Source organism: Balaenoptera musculus, chromosome 10 (assembly GCF_009873245.2).
Source record: "Balaenoptera musculus isolate JJ_BM4_2016_0621 chromosome 10, mBalMus1.pri.v3, whole genome shotgun sequence".
Classification (NCBI taxonomy): domain Eukaryota; kingdom Metazoa; phylum Chordata; class Mammalia; order Artiodactyla; family Balaenopteridae; genus Balaenoptera; species Balaenoptera musculus.
The window spans coordinates 94,290,116-94,312,672 of NC_045794.1; the positions used below are offsets into that span (position 1 = coordinate 94,290,116).

Consider the following 22,557-nt stretch of genomic DNA (forward strand, 5'->3'; position numbering starts at 1 on the left):
CCATCCTAAAGGACGAGGCCTGCTGGCTGCAGACAGCAAGACATCAGGCCTGATCTACCTTTCAAATACTTGTTCTTTGAATTCTTTGCAAGGCCCCCTCTCTGCTGGGCGAGAAAGGGCTGCTTGGAAGGCGCTCTCGCTGAGTTCCAGCTGGGTCAGCAAGTGGCCCACCTGCAATGTGGGCACAGCTGGGCTGGGGGCAGAGCTCCCATCTGAGGCCTCAGTTCGGAGCACACACTGACCCCACTGCGATGCCAGTTGTCCTAACCTGCTGCACTGGGAGAGAGGAGACCTTTGGATTGTCTGTTCTTTGCATTCTACCCCTAGCCACTTTCAGAAAGTGTTTGAAAAAGCACAGGTACAGGGATAAGAGACCAAGAGACAGGCCAGGTCAGGCCCACCAAGCAGGTAACCGGAACCTTTAATTTTATTATGTAGAATGCTTAATGCAGAGTTAATAGGGGCTAGAGTACCTAGCAGAGGGGAAGGGGGAGAGGGAGCTACTGAGATAAATAAGGGGGGGGGCAGTAATGAGTTACATGTGGATTGGGGGGCTGCAGAACAGGAAAATAGGGGCAGAACAGAGCTACATACTTTATTCAAATACCATTGGGAGGCAAAGGGTAAAAGGCCAGGGCAGAATGTACATGTCAGGAGTTTAGTGTCTTCAGCCTGCTGCCAGCAACCTGGGTGCTGGGCCCTGGGTCTCCCCCTGGAGCCGAGGGTTTGGGCCTGAGCAGCCTATAACTCTGGGAAGCCCTAGGAGTTGGGGCTGACAGAGCAGGGGCCACAGAGCCTGGTGAGGGGAGAGGGAGTTGGCGGGGAGCCGGGAGGAAGGCTCTGTGAATTGTCTCCGAATCCTTTCCTGGGGTCCCTGCCTTCTCATCTCCTGGGATGTGCCTCAAGGTCTGGGAACTTGTAGTGGAGTAGGACCTGGGCCCTCTTTCTCCATTAGACAAAGAATGAGGTTACTGGCATGAAATTGGATCTGGGGGCCTCTGTGCCAATTCCTTCCTGTGTTCAGGAGGGGAGGGGGCACTGAAGGGTTGAGGAGACCTCCCTCTGAGCTCCCACCCCACCCCCTCTCCCTCGAGGCTATTCAGAACTGTCCTCAGCCCCCGAGGGGCAGACGGAGCCTGCTGCAGGCACTGACACAGGTCTCTGGTTGGCCTTGCTCTTAGGCACATGGCACGGGTGGCACGGGTTATGTCAGTCCCCTTATTGCCCACGGAAGAGGAAACATGGGCACAGGAGTGGCAAGGCCTCCAATTCCCATCTGACCCTGGATGCTTCCCCTCCTCCCAGAGGAGGGTGAGCGGGGCCTGCTCAGATCCTGGGATCGAGGGTCATTCCTGGGGGGAAGGTGCAGCCCCTCGTTTTTCAGTCTGGGGCAACAAGCAACCTCCTTCTCCTCTGCCCAGCCGAGTAGCCCAGGGCTGTGCCTGGGCTGGAGTCTGGATAGGACGGGGTGGGGTCATCAAAGGCAGTGGGCCAGACAGAAGGCCTTCCCTCAGCTGTCAGCCTCTGCAGCTGCCTCCACAGCCGCCACCGGGCCTGAGATGGGCGAGGAACAGGGCGCGAGGGCTGGGGGAAGGGGCAGGGCGAGGGTGGTGGTAACAGGGCCTTCTTTAAGGCCGGGACAGTGTCGTATATACTGGCTGCTCCCAGTGTGTGGGGCTGTGGGACTGGGGCCCTGAGGGGCTGGGGTCAGAGATGGCCGTGTAGAGGGGCCGCTGTGAGGGCCCCATGTAGGAGAAGGCCGAGTAGAGGCCAGAGGTCTGGCCTGAATGGCCATAATAGGGTCCTGAGGGCTGATGGTCAGAGTAGTCAAACTGGGGGCGGGAGATGGAGGGGAAGGCGGAGCCATAGTGGGGCAGACTGAGGGAGGTGTAGGCGATCTGTGAGGTGGACGGCTGGTCAGTGTAGTGCGGGGGCCCCTGGGGCCCCGCGGTCTCCGTCTTCACCTGGGCTTTGGCATCCACACCAGGTGGCGAGACCGTGGGCAGAGCCACACCTGGAGGCTTGGAGATCCAGGCAGAGTGTCCACTGGCCACAGCCAGGGCGCTGCCCAGCCCGTAGCCAGCTGCCGAGTAGCTGCCCACATGGCCCGGGTGCCCGTTGGGCGGCAGGTACTGGTCCAACTCAGCCACATCAAAGGTCTCCATGTTGGACATTACCTCGTGGCTGATCTCACCGATGTCCACGTTGCCGAAGTCGATGTGAGGCTTCCCGCCCTCCCCCATGGAGCGCCCATCCCGCTTGGGGTCTGCCTTGCCCGACTGCAGCTCTGTCTTTGGGGTGGTCGGAGGGGTTGGCGGGCCATGGCTCTGGCCTGCGGGGTAGGGAGACAGAGAGAGAGAAAGCAGGAACCGAGGTCAGAGGCTGCAGGATTCTGATGGTTCACTTTCAGACAAGATGCCTCCAGAGGCTGAGGGACTGATCACTGCATGACCTTGTAAGTTTTACATGTCTGGGCAGCCCGAGGTGGCATGTAATTATGTAATGATCTTGGGTTGATCTCCAGTTATTTATGAAATTCCCCAATCTTAGGAATGAGTCCTGTCTCCTACCAAAATAGGACTCCCACATGTCACCCACCTCCTGGAGAGGCCTGCTTCATTTTGAGAAGCCCTTCCCATTGGAAAGTTCTTCCTCACACCAGCTGAAGTTGGCTTCCCTCCCTGCTCCCATTGTTCCTTAACTGTTGAGCCCGATGGGGTCTGGCCTGTAGGTCTGGGCTCGCCTGTTCTCTGTTAAGCACACTCAGCCTCTGCTGGCCGCTCCCTCTGCTGACCTCTCCCGCCCTCATCACTTTTGCTGGCTTGCCTGGGCCTCCTCCAGCCCTGGGCCGTGAACAGCGATGTGTCACCTCCAACCCCCTCCGTCCTCCCAAGGCCACCTCAAGTGCCCCTTATTCAAGGAAACCTTCCCTCTGACCCAGTGCCCCCGACCATGCTCTCAACTCCCATCACACACTGCGCTGTCCCATTGTTCCTCCAGCTTTCTCCCTGCCTGTTCAGGAGAGCAATGAGATAAGTGACCTGCTCTACCCCGTTCCTTTGTCTGTCCATTTGCTCATTCACATATTCATTCAGCAAACACTTAGGGGGCACTGCTAAGTGCCAGGCACTGTGCCAGGCGTAGGGGATACAAACGTAAATCAAATGGGTCCTTGTCTGCACAAGCTCCTAGTCTTGGGGGAGATCCAGGGACCCACACATGGCTAGAGGGCAGCATCCGAAGTGCTGTGATGAGGGGATGTGTGAAGGGCTCAGGGGACCAGCGCAGGAAGCTGCTCACCCTGCCCTGGGGACGTGGGGAAGGTCTCACTGAGGAGGAGTAGCTGAGCTGTTGAAGGGGAAGAGAAAGCCCAGGCCCACAGTAATATAGTGAGCTGGTTGTTCTGTACAAGGTCCAAGGTCTTCTGGTGGGTCTGTGTCCCTGAAGCTCCGAAGGAGTGTGAGGGCGGAATGGCTGGATTGAGGATCCCATCGGAGAGAGAACATGTTCATGGTCTCAGAAACCAGGCGCTCCTTGAGGGCAGGCCTGTGCCTCCATCAGACCAGAGGCAATGCTGAGTCCTGGGCTGGCCGGAGTGTCTAGACTTTGAGTTTGAATCCTGGCTCTGTCACTTACTGTGTGACCCTGGGCAGACCCCCTATCTTCTCATCAGTTTCCTTATCAGTAAAACAAAGATGATCCCAAGCAGCTCAGACATGGCCTCCTTCTGGAAGCTTTCCTTGACCAGAGTCTGGTGGGTAGCTGGGTATTTTTGGAGACCGACTGGGTGGACAGGTCGAAGACTCCTCCCTAGAGGTCATGCCCCCTCATGGGCTTTGTGTGCACTTGTTTCATCCTGTACTTAATTCAGTTGTTTTCATCCCTCTAGAGTGGGCTCCTGAGGCCAGGGACCATGGCTTCTCGTTTGTATGCCTGGTGTCTGCTTCCAGGTCTGGCACAGAGGAGTACTCGGAGCATGTCTTCTGAAGGCAGAGCTCTGCTCACTGAGACTTGCCAACGTGCCTGACCCCAAGCACGGTGTTCTGTATGCTATGAACACAAGTGAGGCAGCTGTGGTGCCAGCAGAGGCCCCGGAGCCAAACCACCTGGGCTTAGACCTCAGCTGTATGGCAAGTTACTCTCAGTTTTCTGTAGAGTTTTCTCTCTGTAAAATGAGAGTAATTTGCCCCAGCTGAGGTCTGACCCCAGGCAGTGTGACTGCCTCATCACAGTTTAGAGTGATTGAATGTGTGCCTGGCACACAGTAGGTACTCAATTAATGTTAGCTGTTATTATCATTACTGAGAAGGAAACAGGATACCCTGTGTCTGGCTCATCCATGGCACGTGCTCAATGTCACATGCCGTGTCTCCCCCATCAGACTGGGAGGTAGGAAAGAGGCAGTGACCTCCCCTTCATCTGCTCTCCCATTTCTCAAGAATTGTCCTGTCCCACTTTTCTTTGGTGTAACTCCCCCACTGGCCTCCATGGCCTCCTTAACTGGTCTCTTCACCCCAAAGCAGTGCCCCTTCTATCAGTCCTGGTCAGAGCCCTCTTGCCCAGCCGCCTCCCCTGACACCTGAGTCCCCACTGAGCTCCCTCTGGACCCCTGCACCCCAGCTGGGCAACCACCTAGCCCGGCCAGCCCTTCCCAGAGCCTCGGGTCTCAAGCCATCCAGCCTTTGCCTCTCCCCACCGCCCAGCCTCCCCCCACCCAAGCTCCCAGCTCCGTGCTCACCCGAGGGGTGCTCAGGGTTTCCATCTGACATCGGGGAGCCCTCGCCCGGGTGCCGGTGGTCCAGGTGGGCGCTCTTGTAGTGGGCCTGGATGGCAGCAGCACTGCCCTGCTCGGCCTCCCCGCCTGGGCACTCTGACTCTCCCTGGGCCGCCTTCCCGTTCTTCCGCCTCCGCGGCTGGTACTTGTAATCTGGGTGATCCTTCTTGTGCTGCATGCGGAGCCGCTCGGCCTCCTCAATGAAGGGGCGCTTGTCACTCTCGTTCAGCAGCCTGGGGTGGGGTGGTTGGGGGAGGCAGCAGAGGGGGAGACATCATGAGTGTCTGCCCTGGAGGAAATGAGGCCCTGGGACGGGGAGCCCAGCGGGCCGGGGGCTGTGCCGTTTGATTTATGGACTGGAGCATGTGAGCCCAAGGCACCACAGCCTCAGAGGGCAGTGATCTCTGCCCCAAATCTCCCCGGGGGCTGGAGTCTGAGAGAGGAATCCGCCTGCTGCTCCTGGCAGCCCCTGAGGATGGAGTTAGAATAGAGCTTACGGGAGGCATAGAGCTTCCTTCAGCTCAAGGAAGGGAAAATCTTTCTCATCGTCAAAGCTGTCTGCAAGTGGAGCTGGCTGCCTCGTTAGGGGGTGAGCTCCCTGGGACTGGAGGTGTGCAAACAGAAGCAGCATGGTGAGGGGGGAAGAGTCCAGTGTCTGCTACTTACTAGCTGTGTGACCGTGGGCAAGTCACTTCTCTGAGCCTTAGTTTCTTCACCTATAAAACGGGGATGATAATACCTACTTCACCAGGTGTGGGATTGGCCAAGATAATGGCTGTGAAGCGCTGTGCACCAGACCTGGGGATGGGGGACTGGCACCTCGAGAAACAGGTGCGATTCTAATGCTGCTTGTGGGGTGGGTGGACAGGAGGACCTGGCGTGGAACCCCTCAACTCTGGAATCCGGATTTTTGTGAATCCCAGTGTGGTGGGGCCTAGAGGGCAGGATGTGAGTGTCCCTTACTATGTAGGGGCCACTGCCTCCTGGGGGAGATCAGATCTCCTTGTCCAGGGGGGTGACGGAGGGTAAAGGAAGCTAGACTCTCTTCTGAGACCCTGGACAGGGACAGACAGACCTTCTCCCCAGTCCAAGCCCAGCCAATGGAAGGCAGCCCCTGAAGACAGTACCCCTGCCCACTTCAGGCAGGGGTACTCCAGCCTCAGGCCAGGGCTGGGGCCAGGGGAGTTCAGGGCTTGGCTGCTCCAGGGTGAGGAGGGCAGGATGGGGTACCTCAAAGAGGGGCTCAGGGGAAAGAACACAGACTCAGACTCCGAGACATAAGGGACTCTGTGGGAGCAGCTCTGTCCTTTGGCCCAAAGGGCCTCTCTCTCCAGCTGCCCGCCCCCGCCCCCCCCGCAGTGGGCGCCCTCTTCACCCAGTCAGCAGAAGGCTGAGCCCTCCCTGCCCAGGATGGGAGGGGGTGGTCATACCAGGCACCTCCTAGCGGGCAGCGGCATTCCTCTGCAGCTTAGCCTCCCCTGGCTGCCCTCCCCCTAGGCCACCCGGCCCAGCCCTAGTGCAACTTTCACCAAGGGTCCCTCTAGCTGAGTGATGGGATGGAGACCCCAGACCAAGGCCTCAGGAGTGAGGGAGTGGGATGCAGCCTTTTTCACCCCAGCTGTGCCCACCCCCCAACCCCAGCCAGCCCAGGGGAGTAGGTGGGGCAGGCCCAATGGTGTGTGTGTGGTGAGGGGAGAAGAAGCTGCACGTGAGGGCGCCTCAGCCAGCTGTGGCCCCGGCACAGAGGCTCCCAGGATGGCTGGGGACACTGCACTCCCTCTCCCACCCCAAACCTTCCCTGTGCCCTCTGTCCAGCTGGCAACCGGATGTGAATCAGCAAGAAAATGGCAGGGGGCACGGAGCCGGGGCACAGGCCAGAAGAGAGGGAAGATTCCAACACTGTATCCCATTGGCACCTCCCATGCTGGTTCCCAGCAGTACCCTAACCTCGATAGAAATCTAACCCGGGGGCGGGGTGGGGGGATGGCCAGCTTTAGCCCAATGCTAACCTCACCCCCAAACCACCCAGCCTCACCCAGACCTTCAATCTCGGCTCTGTTCAGGCTCTCTCCTGACCCCAAACCCGCCCTGCCCCACCACATAAACCCAATCCCAAACTTAATCTTGACTCCAGTGCCAGCCCTCAGTCACCACAGCTCTAACTACAAACCTCGTACTCATCTGCACTTCACTTCATCTCTGGGTCTCCAAGGTCTGGAATAGGGATGGGGAGGGGGTAGGCTGGTTCCCCACCCAAACTGGAATCCCCATCTGGGGGGCTTCCACGGTGGGGCACTGGCTGCCACTTCACCTGCTCCTGTCAGGGAAGGGACCTGGGGGTCGGGAGAGGCTCCAGCCTGCTGTAATTATTCTCTCTGGGCAGGTCAACCTATATACCCCCAGCACCACGTGAACAACAGCTAACAGTCCTTTCCCAGGCGGGCACCGAAGGTTAGCGTGACTGTCGGCGCTCCCCCAGCCACTTAGAAGCCAGGACCTGGACGCTGGTGTGTCTGACCCCAACCCCCTTCCAGCACCCCACACAGTCTGTATGCATGTCTTTCTCTTCTCAGGTATAGGGCCCCTGATTTCCAGTTCTGCCCAGATAACCATACCGCTTCCTGACAGCCTGGGAGTCATGAGCCTGGGCCGGGGGGAGGATTTCAGGAGGAGCCCCTGGAGAGACTGGCCAGCCCAGCGCATATACAGATGTTTCCTGGGGCCCCCACCCAGGATCTAGGTAGCCCGCCCCCTGTTGGCGTAGCCTTTGATCCTTGCCATTGTCTGGGGTTGGGTCCTGAGTAAGCAGTGCCTGCTTTCCTGATTGCCCCACCCCAGGTTGGCCCCTGGGGGGCATCCTGGGCCCCTGTGTGCACAGCTTGGGTGGCGGCCAGGAACAAATCCTTCTGAGGGAGCCCATGCCTGGAGTTCTGGGCTAAGGGAACAGGGACAGACAGGGACAATGGAGGGTCCAATTTTAAATCCTTGGCAATGGCATGGGGGAGAAGCAGGGTGTCCATCCTCGCTTTGATGCCCTCACTGGGCCCACACTGTGGTCTGCTTGTGGTCCCCAGGGCCTATTTTGTCTGCCTGTCTCCCTCCTGGTTGTCTGTCTCTCACTTGCTCTTCTCTGTCCCATGGCACCAAGGGTACTGGCCTGGCTGAGCCCTGCCACAGTGTGGGTGGACCTTGGGCAGAGGAGCTAGCTTTGACTTCTGCTCCTGGGCAGGGTTAGACCCTCTGAGTCCACGCAGCAGGTTGGCCACTGAGCCCAGCACCTCCTGGGGTGAGCAGAGCGCTGAGAGCGGGAGGGGCAGGAGCACCAGGCCTTTAGCAAACACATGGCCAAGGACGGGGCCAGGGGGCTGGATGGGAATTCCTCTGGGTCTCTTGGGGGCCCTCCTGCTCCTTCCACCACCTTAAGCCTTTGACCTTCTAGGCCAGTCTCCACTGTGCTGGGGCCGGCAAGGGGAGGGCAGCAGCAGGAGGGTGGCAGGCTCCTCTGACAAAACCCAAACTTTCTGCAACTCAGATGCTCCTCACTCCTGCTCTCCTCTGCCCTCACCCTCACAACCTCCTGACCATGTCTTAGAGTGGAGGCGTGACCCACTTCTGTCACCAAGGATGGTGTGTGGGAAGACCACTGGACGGAGAGTCAGGAGACCTCGGTTCTGGCCCTGGCTCTGCCACAAGCTGTTACGTGGCCTTGGTGGTCCCTTTGCCTCTCTGGGCCTATCTCTTGGGCAGTCCAGTGGGGAATCAGGTAACCTCTGCAGACGCACATCTTCTGGAGCCCTTGCTCTCATTCTGAGCTGCCCAGGACTTCTTGGGGCGTGGGGTTGCCCTGGTCAACAACATATTCCCAAGGGGCCAGCCTAAGCCCCAGACCTGAGGTGAGGCCGACTTCCTCCTCGAGGGATGTTTTCCCCAGAGGTTTGGGCTGCTTCCAGAGAACCTGGGACTCTGAGGGACCCTGGGTAGGCAAGGCACCAACGTTTCCTCCTGGCCAGGGCTCTCAGGTCTAGGGCTGGAGGGGTAGGAGGTTACTCACTGCTGGGTGGGGCCCTGGAAAAGAAGATGGCGCCTGGACTGGGAGAGGGAGGGAGGGGAAGAGACGGGCCTGGCAGCTCTGGGGCCGGGTGGGAGGGGGAGGCTTCTTTGCATGTGTCCCTGTCCCTGGGGGAAGAAGAAGCCCCTGGCCTGAAGGAGGGGTGGTCAGAAGGGCACAGAGAAGGCAGCTGGGGTAGGACAAGATCCTGCAGTGGCCGATTTGTCCTCAGCAGTTCTCCATCCCTCACCCTTTCAAAGACCTGGATCTGAATTCCTTGTCTGCCCCCCCCGCCCCCCATCTCACTCCCCCAGCCCTCCACCTGGCTGCCTCAGTTTCCCTGCCTCTCCAGCCTGGCCTTCAGTTCTTTCCCAAGCGTTTCCCTCGAATCCCCCTGACCGGTGGCAGTGGCACCCTTGAGTGGCTTGCCTGTAGGAAAGGGGTTAGTGGAGCCCTGTGGTGTGGAGTCCTCCACCAGCCTTCCCTCCCTTCCGCCTTCACTCTCGCCCCAAGAAACCCAGGCCCGAGCGCCTGCCACCGACAGAATTCCAACCGCGAGGGGGCGCCTTCCAGCCCACTGCCCCGGCTGGGGAGCCGGGCCTAGGCCGCTGGAGATCCGAGCAAGCGCAACCACAAAGGGGTACTGGGGCAGGGGCGGGTCCGATGCACCCAGCTGGCCTTCCAGTCCCACCATCAAGGCGGTGGCTGCCCCAGGAGAAAGGCTCAGGCAGTGCCCGTCTAGCCCGAATCCACCCGCAGGTAGAGGGCCCGCGGGAGCTCCCCGGAGGCGGGTCGGGGGCGCTCACCTCCAGAGCTTGCCCAGCGTCTTGCTGAGCTCGGCGTTATGCAGGTGCGGGTACTGGTCCGCCAGCTTCCTGCGCGCTGCCTGTGCCCACACCATGAAGGCGTTCATGGGCCGCTTGACGTGCGGTTTGCTCTTGCTGGCGCCGTTGACGCGCACGGGCATGGGCACCAGCGTCCAGTCGTAGCCGCTGAGCACCTGGCTGACTGCCTCGCGGATGCACACGGGGAACTTGTCATCGTCCGCCTCGCCGTCCTGCTGCTCCTTCTTGACCTTGCCCAGCTCGCCGGGCCCCGGGCTGGCTCGCAGGCCCGATCCGCCGCCTCCACCGCCGCCGTCGGGCCCCAGAGAGGGCGCGCTCCCCGGGGACAGGCAGCGCGGCTCCTCGGAGCCCACGGGGCTCAGCTCCACCTCGGACAGGTCCTGCTCCTCCGCCATGTCGCCCCCGGCCGCCGCCGCCTCGGCCGCCTCCCCGGGGCCCGCCGCCGAGGTCCTCGCGAAGAGTCCAACGCCCACCTGGATGGGAAGGCGGGTGCGATGGGAGCCGTGCGCGCAGCCCCGACGGCGGCGCGGCGCGGGACGCGACGCAGGCACAGCCCCGAGGTGGCGTCTGCCCGGCTCCCCCTAAACCCACCGCAGACCCTGGGCCCCGCGCACATGCCAGACCCTGGCTCGGCCTCCTAGCTCCCGCCTCCGTGTCTTCCCGTCACCTGGTCCCAACCGTCTCTTGGTGTGGGTGGGTTTGGGTTTTTTTTTTTTTTAAAACCTCCTCTTGGGTGGAGGTTTGTTGATGGAAAGGAAGAAAAACGGACTCTTTATTCTGCTCTAATCCTGGCTCCTGGAATTTCCCACCTTTTCTCTCACCTTTCCTTCTTCCCTTGCGCCTGCCCCCGACGGTGCCTAGAGGAGCTGCGTGGGGGGCAGATGCGGGTGTCAGCCTCTCGCCACCCCACGCCCCACCGCAGGGTCCCAGGCCTGGGCCCCGGAAGGGAGGAGCGGGCTGCGCACTCACTCACCTCGGACCTCTCCTCCAGTCTGGGGCTCGTCCTTAGGAAGTGGAAAACCGTGTCCCAAGGTGTGCGGTCCAGCTCGGGGCTGGGTGGGGGACGCTGGTGGGCTGGGAGGGAGGGGCTGGGGGCCCTGAGCTTCAGGCCACGGCCTTGTCAGGACGGAGCCTGAATCCTCACCACCAACCACCCTGGCCGGACAGCCTGAGACTGACTGAGCGCTGAGCTGCTGCCGAGGGCTGGGGAAGGAAGGAGGGGGAGAGGGGGAGGGGGAGGGGAGGGAGGGAAGGGCAGAAGGTGGAGCCTCCAGCGCTTTCCTTCATCCCCAACACTCAGGGCTCCTCCGCCAGGCCCCCCCCAACTCCCGCTCCCTGCGCTGCTGCCCCAGGCCCATCCTGGGAGGTGTAGGAGTGGGGTGGTCAGGCCAGGAAAGCCAATGGATGCAGGTGGGCAGGGTCACAACCTGTAGCTTGAAGGAAAATTGGGCTCAACTGGGACCCCCCCACCTCTGCCTCAGGTGGACGGATGGGCAGTTGGCAGAGGATTGGGGAGGAATGAGGAGAAGGCAGGTGAAGCCTCTGTCACATGTGGGGCCTCTGGCTTGTGTCGCTTCACTTAAGACCTCTCATTGAGTGCCAGCCTGTCTCACCCCACCTCCTGCCCGCACCCGGGCTGCCCTCTCTTTCTCACCTTAAACAGCAAGAGAGGAAGATTGCAGGTCCATACCTGGTGAGGCGGGGAGAAGCTGCACACCCCCTGCCCAGTGCAGATGCCCCAGCTTGACCCCTGGTCCCCTCTCACTGGACACCCAGCACCGCAAGGGCTGGGCTGGCTCAAGGTAGAGAGACAGGACTAACATGTGCAGGAGGCTGGCCGTCAGCTGGGCTGGGGTCCTCTTCCAGTAGGTCTGGAAGGCTTCTGGGGCCCCACTTCCTGGCACCCAACTCCCTCCACCCTGGTAGGGTGAGTCCCAATCCTGGTTATCATGTCTCCCCCTCCCCACCCTGAGAAAGAGTGGGGAGTTGCCCTGCCTCTCTCCTCACTTCTCCCCTCAGTCCCCTCCCCAGCAGGGTGACCTCTCCATTTTTCTGTCCTGCTCATCACCTAAGGCTTTCCCAGGCCTCTCCTCCAAAGATCGCAGCCCCTCTCTCTTCTCAAAAGGTGGGTGCTGAGGCAGAGGTGAGGGTGTGTGTGGAGGACAGATGGAGCCTGGGCTGCACTGGCGACCATGGATGGTTCTGAGCTCCTCAGCAGCTGGGCGAGGCCCCAGGCCCACCCCAAGGGAGTCCTGTCTGGAGTGGGGCTGGGAAGGGGGTCTAGGCAAGGCCTCATGCTTGGGAAAGGCCAAGGAGGTGGAGGGGGTGGGTAGTGGGACACAATGAGGTAGTCACACGAGGCGAAGGCATGTTGGGGGTGGGAGGAGCGGACACTGGAACACACACACACACACACACACACTCACACACACACAACCAGCCAGACAATCGGGCCAGTGTGTCTGGGCCCTCGGAGCCCAGTGAATTAGGAGTTTGATAAGGGTTTTCTCTTTCTGTCGCTCGCCGGCCTTGGACAATCTCCCCCCAGTTTTCCTCGACGCCACCCCCGGCGCTGCCAACCCTCCTCCCCCCCGTCCCCCCCACCCCGCCTCCCTTCTCTTCCCTGTGCCCAGACTCTTGTTCGGGGCCTTGAAACAGTGAGCTGTCTTTGTTCGAAATACAGGTGAACGGCAATCATGTGATTAACACACACACACATAAAAAGCTTTTTAACAGCGCCCGCCTGGCCTCAGAACCGCCCAGAGAGGAGCCGCCCTGGATGGACAGAGGGACAGAGGGACGAGCCTCCAGCCGGTCGTGTCTGGCTACCCTCAGCAGTCTCCGACACCCGCTGCTGCCCGCCCGCTGCCCGCCTGCCTGGCATCTCTCGATCCCGGTGGGTCCCCGCTCATCCTTCCACCCCTGGGTTCCTCCTCTCGAGGAGGTGTGGTGCCTGTGGCGTCTGTGACTTGGCCTGAGACCCCCTGGGGCAGGGAGAGGTGGCTGTGGAGGGTAGGAAGCCAGGTGTGGGGTCCCACAGCTCCCCTTTCGACTCCCCGCCTCCTCCCCTACCCTCCTTGGCCCAGCTGTGCCAGGATGGGGGTGGGGGTGGCAGTGGGTGCTCTGGGTCTGCAGAAAAGCCACACTGGACAGAAGGGGCCTCTCTCTTCCCTTCCCTCTGTCTGTCTCTCTCTGTCCCTCTCTTCCTGTTTCCACAGTGCTGTGTGGGCTCTCTGCTGAGAGGTGCTGGATGAGGCAGGTGGGCCTGCAGGGGGTCAGGGGTACAGTGCCGTGAGATACCCAAGGCTGTGCATGGGTGGGGTACCCCATGCTGTGAACACACTGCCCACCACGCGGGCAACTCTGATCCCCTCCATCTGTTGCAGGCCCCTGGGGCCCAGCTTTCTCCAGCAGGGGAGGGTGAAGGATCCATATTCATCCCTGGAGAGCAGGGAGTTTGGAGAGGGGCAGGGCTCCTGGATGAGGACACCGGCGCCTCTGCCCTTGACAGAACAACCTGCTGGCCAGCGCCCGCTTCTGCTCCCTTCCCTGCTCGGGCTGGGAGGGGTCCTTTTCCCCCTCATTCCTGACCCTTCCCAAGGATGCTGGTGACCCCCTTGCCACACCCCGAATCCCACCTGCCCATTCCGGGTGAGGTGTGGTGCCTGGTGGACTCTCTGGCCTGTTTTCTCTCCCCAGCAGGGAGGGCCCAGCATGAGAGTAGAATGGTGAGGTTCAGGCTTCCTCCCCTGGGCAGAGGCCTTTCAGGAGTATCCGGGTTTTTCTGCAATCCAACCTGGGCTCTGTGAAGCTGGTCCCAGATTTACTCCTCAGATGGGCCCCTGAGAGGAGGAGAGCAAATGAAATTCTGTCAATCAAACGTAAAGCCCAAAGCCCGCTGATGCCCCTGCCTGGCGGAGCTGCTTCGGGTTTGCCGTGACCCTTAACCCCTTAGCTCCCCGAGTCCTCTTCTTGGGGCACTGGTCCTGCTTTGTGGAAGGCCCACCCTTGGCTCCCCGTCCTGGGTCCCAGTCGCTCATCTGTCCCCTGGGGTGATGATCATCTCGCCTGGCCTGTCTCTCAGAACACCCCAAGGTGAGATGGGGAAATCTGTTCAGCCGAGCCAGGGCCGAGCAGGGAAGGCACTTTACCACCTCTAGGCACAGTGGGGGTGAGACCTGCGTGGGCCAGGCTGTCCTCTCACTCGTTCCTCAGGCCTGGGCCCAGCTCCCCGTTTCTGACCAGCTCCCAGCAATCGCCTTGAGTACCGCTTCTAAATCTCGCTCCACGTTAGGGTCACTGTGGAGCCTTAAACACTGAAGCCTGGATCCCCTGCAGACTGGCTAATTCTGAATTTCTGGGCATGGGGTCCAGACATGTTTCCTTTCTGAAGCTCTCTGGGAGGCCTTGCTTTCCCTCACTGGGGTCTCTGGAACCCCGAGGCGGCGGTGACCCTCTGCAGGACCCAAAATCTCCAGGGAGAGGGGAGGGTGCTGGGCTCTGGACCCCAGAGCTGGAGGCCAGAACTGCAGTGACCCTGGGGTGTGCAGGGAATTGTGGGGTGTGGCAGGGGAGGGGCTGTGCATTGGAAAGGGGGAGGGCTGAGGGGCACAGGTCAGGGTCAAGGGTACAATACTGACTGAGACAAAAGCTTAGCCTGGGTGGGTGTATGGTCGGGGGGTGGTGGGAGCTCCCCCGCCTCTGGACAGGTGTGTTCTTCTGGGTTCTGGTGCAGTGGAAAGAGCACTGGTCTTGGAGTCAGGAAATCCTGCCACTAGTATCCATATGACCTTGGGTGGATTATGCAGTTAACCTCTCAGGACTTGGTTTTTGCATGTATAAAATGTTGATGATTTTATATATCACCGTCTCCCAAGTGGATGGGAGAATTAAATAAGAATACACAGGGAATTCCCTGGTGGTCCAGTGGTTAGGACTTGGCGCTTTCACTGCTGGGGCCTGGCTTTGATCCCTGTTCTGGGAACTGAGATCCCACAAGCCATGCAGCGAGGCAAAATTAAAAAAAAAAAAAAAAAAAAAAAAAAAGAACACACACACATACACATTTGGTGTGGAGTAAGTGCTCAATAAATGGTAGTTAGAAAAAGTAGTTTAGGGACTGAGAGGTGGGGAATGCTGACTTCAGTTCAAGTGCACAGGTGTTGTAATCTGCCTGTTGAATCCCAGCATCAGACCAGGGCGGTGTGTGGTAACCTCCTCATGGGTAGGCCTCTCCTGCTGTGCCCCTCAACAGCAAAGGCCCACACTTCCACAGCCCCACTGTGGGCCGGCCCAGATCTGGGCCCCTCTGTCCCTGGAGTCTCAACAACTCTCTGAGTAGGTGCTGTCATTATTCTCCTTCTAGGAAGGAAACTGAGGCACAGAGACGTTCAGCGATGAGCCTGAGCTCACCCAGCTAATGACGGGAGGGCGCGGCCTGGTGCCCGCAGTTTCCCTCGCAGCCCGGCCTCTGATCACGCTGCTCTACTGCCTCTGGACCCCAGGCACGGCCTCCCCGCCGCCCCCCAGGCCTTTGCACTTGCTCTGCGTTTCCCCTCCCCCTCGTCACTGCTTGCAGCCCAGCTCAGAGGCCCTCTCTTCGGGGATGCACTCCCGGACATGCCCTGGTTGGAATTCTTTTCCTGTATTACTTTCCCGTGGAGGAGAGGATGATGGCTTCGTAGTTGCCTCACCTCCTCACTGCACAGCCCGGCATCCAGGCCGGTCTCCGCTTCCTCCCGGGAGCTCCCCCGAGGGCAGGGCCATGCCTTCCTCTTGGTCTTGGCCTCTTGAGGCCCCAGCACAACCTCAGGGAGTCTTCCCTGAGTGGAGTTGCCATCAGAGTTCCAAGGGGAGAAAGATCAGGAAGGCTGGGGTGGGCAGGAGTGGCTTCCTGGAGGTGGAGAGCCTGAGTGCTGGTGGTGGGGGGAGGAGGAGGGGGGAGGACAGCATTCCAGGCCTGTCCCGACAAACGCTCTCGCCCGTCCCTGTTTCTGGTCCAAGCTGAGGGTTGAGGACCTGCGCCAGGAAGGCAGCTCCTGGGGCCTGTGTCTTCCTTCCCCTCCCAACCGCACCCACTCCGGGAACAAGGAAGCTGGGGCCAGTGCCCAGCGCTGCCTCAGGGCAGTTGGCCTCTGCCCTCTTCTTAGAAGCCCTGAGCGGAGACTGCTCGTTCCTGTCATCTGAACCCAGCTGCCGGAAAGCCCTTCCTGGTGTCTCCCCAAACCTCTCACGCTGCAGTGAACTTTTGTGAATGTACCCTCTGTGCAGGGCACTGGGCCAGGAGCTGGGGTAGGGAGGTGGTGGAGGCCAGACCTTGCTTTGAGCAGCTCAGAGTTTGATGAGAGAGACCTGCATGGAAACCTGGAACCCTGGCACGGCCGAGGTCCTCCATGGCCAAACGGGGGTGAGGGAGGTCAAGTCCCAGCTGGGCTGTGGGGGTCCTGTGTTGCCTCTGTCTCCTTCTTCCCTCTGTAGGCCTCAGTTTCCCAATCTATAAAATGAGAGGCAGGCTAGGTTATCTCAGAGGGCATTTCCAGATTCAATAGCCCTTGAATTTTATTTCAAAACAAGAGGCCAGTGCCTGACCCAGTGTTTCCAAGGTGCTGCCTCAGGGCCCTTGGTGTTCCTTAGACATTGATCAGCATCTCTTGAAGAGACAGTTTTGTGGTCTAGTAAGTTTGGGAAATACTGCTTTCCACTTTTTCTTTTTAAAGATGCAGGGCCTTTGAGGGTGTTAAAAGTTCTAACTGCTGCAGTTAAGAAATGGATCTTTCTTTGTTTAATTTAGTTATTTTTGGCTGTGTCGGATCTTCGTTGCTGCGTGTGGGTTTTCTCTAGTTGCGGCGAGCAGGGGCTACTCTTCGTTGCGGTGCGCAGGCTTCTTATCGTGATGGCTTCTCTTGTTGTGGCGCACAGGCTTAGTTGCTCCGTGGCATGTGGGATCTTCCCGGACCAGGGCTCGAACCCGTGTCCCCTGCATTGGCAGGCGGATCCTTAGCCACTGCACCACCAGAGAAGCCCCAAGAAATGGATCTTTGTTTAAAATACTTACCCCAACTCCTCTTCCTCCTTATCCTTCTTCTCCTAACAACACCTTTCCTCTGACTCTGGTCCTTTTCTCTCCTCCTTCCTTTCTCCTAAGAGTCAAGAAGAAGGTGCGGTGCTCCCGTGAGGAGCCTGGGTGTCCCTTAGGGCGTGGTCCTCAATTCCTCACTCCCCTCAGTGCCAGCACAGAGCTCCACCACCCCCATGCCCCCTTTACCCCCGCCCTTGACTGAAAATGCAGCCACGTCTACTCTCCCCACCACCCTGTGTGGCCCGAACCCCGCAGGCCAAGCCCTGCCCACAGGACGCCTTGCCTGTTGGCCGAGGCATGGAGCCTCCCCTGTGTCCTGACTCCGTCACCTTTCCAGCAGGACATTGTGCCTGCGGGCGTGTGGGTCTGTGAGCGGAGTCTTTCTCACCTTCCTCCACGGTGCCTGGTGCACAGAAGGTGCACCGTGACACAAATGAATGAATGACTTGCAGGTCGATGAACATACACAGGCAGAGAGGTGTGGTGCTCTTGAGTCAGGCAGCTCAGGGTTTGAATCCTGGCAGCCCCACTCACTAGCTGTGTGTCCTTGGCAAATGCCTTAATGTCTCTGAATCTCAGTTTCCTTCCAAGTCAGGGTGAGGATTAAACCAGATAACGTGTGTAAACACTTAGGACAGTGCCTGGCACATTATGGGGCTCAGTAAATGGCAGCTATTGTTATTAGCATCTCGGGGATCTGCCTCAAAGGGTGGCTGTCGGTTGACCTTGGGTTTGATAGAAGTCACTGCTTCTTGTCCCGTCCAAGTGCTGTTATTAGATGTTCTCCCATCGGCAGGTTCATCATCCCACTAAACAAAAGCAGAAAGGGAAGTGATTGGCTGAGATCACATGACTGTTTGGTCTTGGAACTTGACCTCTCTGCCAGGACTTTTTGCCCCAGGTTTCCTGAAGACCCACCCTCTGCTGTCTGTGAGGTAATAAAGAGAGGCGAGCGCTCAGCTTGTGTTCAGGGAGCTTGTGGACTAGCTGGGAGTTGGTTCATTCATTCGGACTTTCCCACACACCTATTAGGCAGACTTGAGTGAGGATGAAGAGAGTGGTGATGGTGGAGGAAAGAAAGGATGGGGAGGAGGGATGAGGGTGGCCTTTATCAGATGGGACCCTTGGTGTTGTCCCTGGAGGGGGCTGCTGCTCTGAGCAACAGCGGGGCAGCTTGCGGGGAGGGGCTTATCCACGTTTCCCAGTTTAGGGGGTGACTGGAAAAACCCGAGTCTTCCCATTCTGGATTCCCTGTCCTTTCTCTCTGTCATCCAGGGCATTGCCCAGGGCCAGGCTGTGGATGCCGAATGGCAGGGGACTGGGCTGGGTGTAAATGGAGCCAAGGACGCCCATTTGAGGTTGGTGCTGTGAGTGCATCCCTGCTCCCGCAAGGTTACCTCTGTTCCCTGAAAGTGGAAATGGGTGACCCAGTGGGATTTTAGTGTTTGTGTGAGCTTGAAGGACAGCCTCCCCACAATGAGATTACTTTATCCTTCGTCGGTGTCACTTTATAATATATATATTATATATATATATAAATATAATTTTTTCACTTTATAATGAAAAAAGGAGCTGAGTGACGATAAGCCTGAGACCCAGAGCCGGAGAGACCAGGGTTCAAATCCAGTCCTTGCCCCGCTAACCAGCAGTGGGCTCGCGCCAGTCCTGTAATATTCCTGTGCCTCAATTTGCTCATCTGTAAAATGAGGATAACGCTACCTGCCTCATGGGAATGCAAAGGTGAAAGAAACAAGGAAAGGCAGGTGCTTAGCACAGTGCCTGGGACAAAAGGCAGGCCTTTTGGTCATTGCCTTCTCTACCCATCTCAACTGCTGGCTGATGCCCAGCATTTTCCAGGTCGTGTCAGGTAAAATAATGCCGTGGATATAATGCACCCAGGAAAATCTCTTCCTTTTCTAGGGGCGAGAGTTGTACTTACTGCAATAAGAGCACAGGACTTGGCACAGCCCTGGGGGTGCTTTGATTCAAACAGAATGTGTAATATATCCTTGAGGCTGCCAAGCACAGGGATTTTGTATCCAGGTGGCAGGTTGAGAAGTCAAGAGTTTGAAGATCTCCTGTTTGGGGCTAGAACCCTGAGCGGAAGTCTCCGTGCCTCAGCGTCGGCAGGTGCACGGAGAAGAGCTGCTCCCGACTCTGCCAAGGTCTCCACTCTTGCTGTGTGACGTTGGGCAGGTCAGCCACACTCTCTGGGGTCTCTCATTCCTTCATCTGTACAATGCAGGAGTTGGCCTCTGAGATATCTGGGGGCGCTTTCAGACTTACTGTCAGGGGTTTTGGGGTTCTACAGGAAAATGCTAGTATCTGGTTTTGTCTCCCTGAGGCAGCTGCTAAGGTCTGGGCATGTGAGCATATAGCAGGTGCTCAGTGAGTGCTAGTTGAATCTCATTGACCAGGGAGAGAACCCACTGACAGCCCTGCCCCACGTCTCCTCTCCCCAGAGAGCCTGTCCGCTGGCCTGCGTCACAGCACCCTGTTAGCCCTTTGCGGGCGGGACCCTCGGTTCACTCTCCATGGTCAGCCATTCACCCATGTGTTCTAATGCACATAGATGCTGCAGACACACATGCATGTAGGGGAATAAAGCCTCAGATTGCAGATGGATCAAATAAATGTTTTCTTCTCATGGCTCCTAGGGTCAAAATCCCAGATCTTTAGCCTGGTCTGGCATGACCTGGCCCCACTCTCACCCCCGGACTCCAGCCAGAGTGGCCACCCTCCACCTCCCTAAACTCAGGCCTCTGAGCCCCCATGAATGCTCTCCCTCCGCTGAATGCGCTTCCACCGTCACCTCGTTGGCTTCTCCTTTGGGCTCAGCCTAACGGTCTGCAGAGTCACCTCCCCAATCCTCCAGTGTCAGTTATTCTTTCTGGCAGCCCCCTGGCCTTTTCCTTTATAGCACTCACTGCAACTTATGATTATATATTTATTGTGAGATTAGTTCTTCTTCTTTTTTTTTTTTTTTGGTCTGTGCCATGGCTTACGGGATTTTAGTTCCCTGGCCAGGGATCAAACCTGGGTCCTCGGCAGTGAGAGCGCAGAGTCCTAACCACTGGACCTCCAGGGAATTCCTGAGATTATTTATTCATTGTCTCTCCTCCCACAAGGATGTCAGCTTCATGAACCCCTGGTGATCAGCTGAGTGCCTGGCACACCAGAGGTGCCCAGTAAATGAATGAATGAATGAATGAGTGAACAAACATAGCCTCATGGGGAGGATGGGTGGGGGGAGGGCTGGAGAGGTGACGAGAGGAGAGGGGCTGAGGGCCAGGGCAGGAGACTTGTCCAGGGTCTCTCACGTGATGGAGGCAAGTGTCTTGATTCCCGGTCCAGCGCTCTTCCTCCTTCTGGAACGCGGGGCGCCTGGAGGGCCAGGCTGGGTTTAGTGGGACACCAAGCCCCTGAGGACGTAGGGAAGGGGGGGAGGGGATGGGGCATCTGAGCCAGTTCCCCAGCCAGCTCCACCCCTTCCCCCAGCAGGCAGGAAGGACAGGGCAGATCTGTCAGCTTCAGACACCACCGCCCCGGGGGACCCAGCCCTGAGCCCAAGGAGGCTGAGGGAAAGAGCGGAGGGTGTGTGTGTGGGGGGCTGGGAGACAGGAAGCACCCGGGTCTTCTCCCCCTCCCTCCTGCCCCACCCTCCACCCCCATCTCTGGCTAGAGCTGGCAGCCCCAGGCCTTGGCACTAGGGGGACGGGGGCAGGGAAATGGGGGATAGAAATCCCATTCTGGCCCAATGCCTTCCTCTCCCCCATTTGATTTCTGGGTCTCAGGATGGCGACTGCCCTGGCTACCCCTGGAGAGTTGGATCCAGAGCCTTGAGGCTAGAGGGACAGAGGGAAAGGGAGAGGGCACTGCCCACTTAAGCCCTTCCTGTGTGCCTGGCACTGTGCGGACCACCCTGTGACCCCGGGCTGGGACCTGGGAGGCCTCACTGTGAGGCCCGGCTCTGCAGGGAACTGTGGTGTGACCTTGGGTGGGGCACAGCCCCGCTCTGGCCACCAGCATCCTCCTCATCTGTCAGTGTGGTCCAAACCTGGCGTCGCTGCAAGCTCACTGGAGAGCTTGTTGTAAATACTGATTCCTAGGTCTTATTCCAAGTCGCAGATTTGGGTGGGATTTCTTTTTGAAAGTTCCACTGTGATTATGCTGCAGCTGGTGGGGGAACTACTGGAAGAGATGGTCTCTAAGGCCCCCATCCTCAGCCTCAAGTCTCCAGCCTCTTGGGCAGGCCGCCCCTCTGGACCTCCGTGGTGCCCTCCTGCCTGCTGTGTCCTGAGAGGCTCGGCTCGGGCCCTCCAAAGCCAATGGCCGAGTCCTCCTGCGCGGCGCTGGAGCGCTGTCGGTGTGCAGGCTGTAGGGGCCCACGGGGGCTGTGTGGACCTGCTGGAAACGCAGAGGAGCCTGGGAGGGGCCTGAGCAGCAGCCAGGGCTGCCCCCACTTCGTCCGCCCCTCTTCTTCCTCCTGACCTTCGCTTTCTCCCTTTTCCTCTTCTGTCACCGCCTCTTGTCCACGGCCTTGTTTTTCTCTCTGCCTTGACTTCCTTCTCTCTCTCCATCACTTCCACTTTTCTTCTTTGTGTCCGCAGCCCGCCCCCTCTGGGAAGCTCCGTCATTTTGACCCTGCAGTTGGTGGTTCTGTCTTGGTGTCCTTCCCTTTCCAGCCCTCTCTGCCCCTGGCTGGAGTTGTCTCTGTCCTCACGCTGTCTCTCCAGCCTCTGGGTCTGCTCTCAGAATCTCATCTGTCTGTCTCTACCTCTCTGTTTCTCTCTATATCTCTGTCTCACGCCCCTACCATCCCTCACCTGCCCTATCGCTGTCTACCGGGAAGTCTGGGGAGGCTGCCAGGGAGCGGAGGGCCCTGGGAAAATGGGAGAGGTGGGGAGAGGCGACTTAGAGAGACCGAGATTTGTGCGAACGAACGCTGCAGAGCAGCTCTCGGCGCCAAGGGTGCTGGGCTTCCTGTCCCGACCTTCAGGGTCCTCCCCGCCTGGCTCCAGCCCACCTCTCCAGCTTGCTTCACCCCAGGCCACCTTGCCCGGTCCACTGCCATGCCCTGGTCCCCCTGTTGCTCCCTCGGGCCTGTGCCGGCACCCCGTCTCCCTCTTTCTATTTCCAGCATCACTGCCGCTGCCTCTGAGGCCTTCCCTCCGCCCCACCCCTACCCCCTGCCCCGTGCTCCCACGGCTCTGAGTCTGGGTTGGGGACAGGCAGGAGATGAGGCCGGAGGATGAGTTCAAGCCTCCCTGGGATGCTCCTCATTGAGTCAGACCCAAGGATCTGTACCTTATTCTGGGGCAAGAGGCAAAGGTTGCAGATATTGGTGGCAGAGCAGGTCTTTGGGTTTCCTTTGTGCATGAGTTTTCCAGCGCCCAGAGAGCCAAGATGATTTGCTCAAGATCGCACAGCAGGCCTGCAGGACTTGGACAGCAGCAGGGGGAGAGTGGCACGTGGAAATGGAGGGGAGATGGGGAAGGAGACAGTGTCTTGGTCCAGAAGCCAGGGACCTGGGGACAGGGCTGTGCTACAGACTTGTGGAGGGACGGGGGCCATGCTCTCTCCCTTCTGGGCCTCAGTTTCCCCATCTGAGCAGTGAGGGGCTGGCCTCAATGGCCCGTGAAGCTCTTCCTAGTCTCATTGTCTAAACTGGTGGGGGTGGGGGTGAGGACAGGGAGTGAAGAGATGGTGGGTTTTGACTCAACAGGCCAGTTCCTCCCTGTCCTCCAGGCTCAGAGGATCAAAAGAGGCCACGGGCACCTCTTGTCTCTCCTCAGTGACCTGCCCGGACAGG

General features: G+C 59.0%; 1 protein-coding gene across 1 annotated transcript; it reads right to left on the reverse strand.

Annotated features, from left to right (window-relative positions):
* Nucleotides 1-420: 420 nt before the first annotated feature.
* SOX10 (SRY-box transcription factor 10) lies at nucleotides 421-13,394 on the reverse strand. The gene is made up of 5 exons (XM_036864908.1): nucleotides 13,306-13,394; nucleotides 10,641-10,870; nucleotides 9,629-10,140; nucleotides 4,739-5,007; nucleotides 421-2,332 (listed from the first exon to the last, which is right to left on the reverse strand). Exons 3-5 carry the CDS (start codon nucleotides 10,060-10,062, stop codon nucleotides 1,629-1,631), a joined length of 1,407 nt encoding a protein of 468 aa, XP_036720803.1. The 5' UTR covers nucleotides 10,063-10,140; nucleotides 10,641-10,870; nucleotides 13,306-13,394; the 3' UTR covers nucleotides 421-1,628.
* Nucleotides 13,395-22,557: the final 9,163 nt, after the last annotated feature.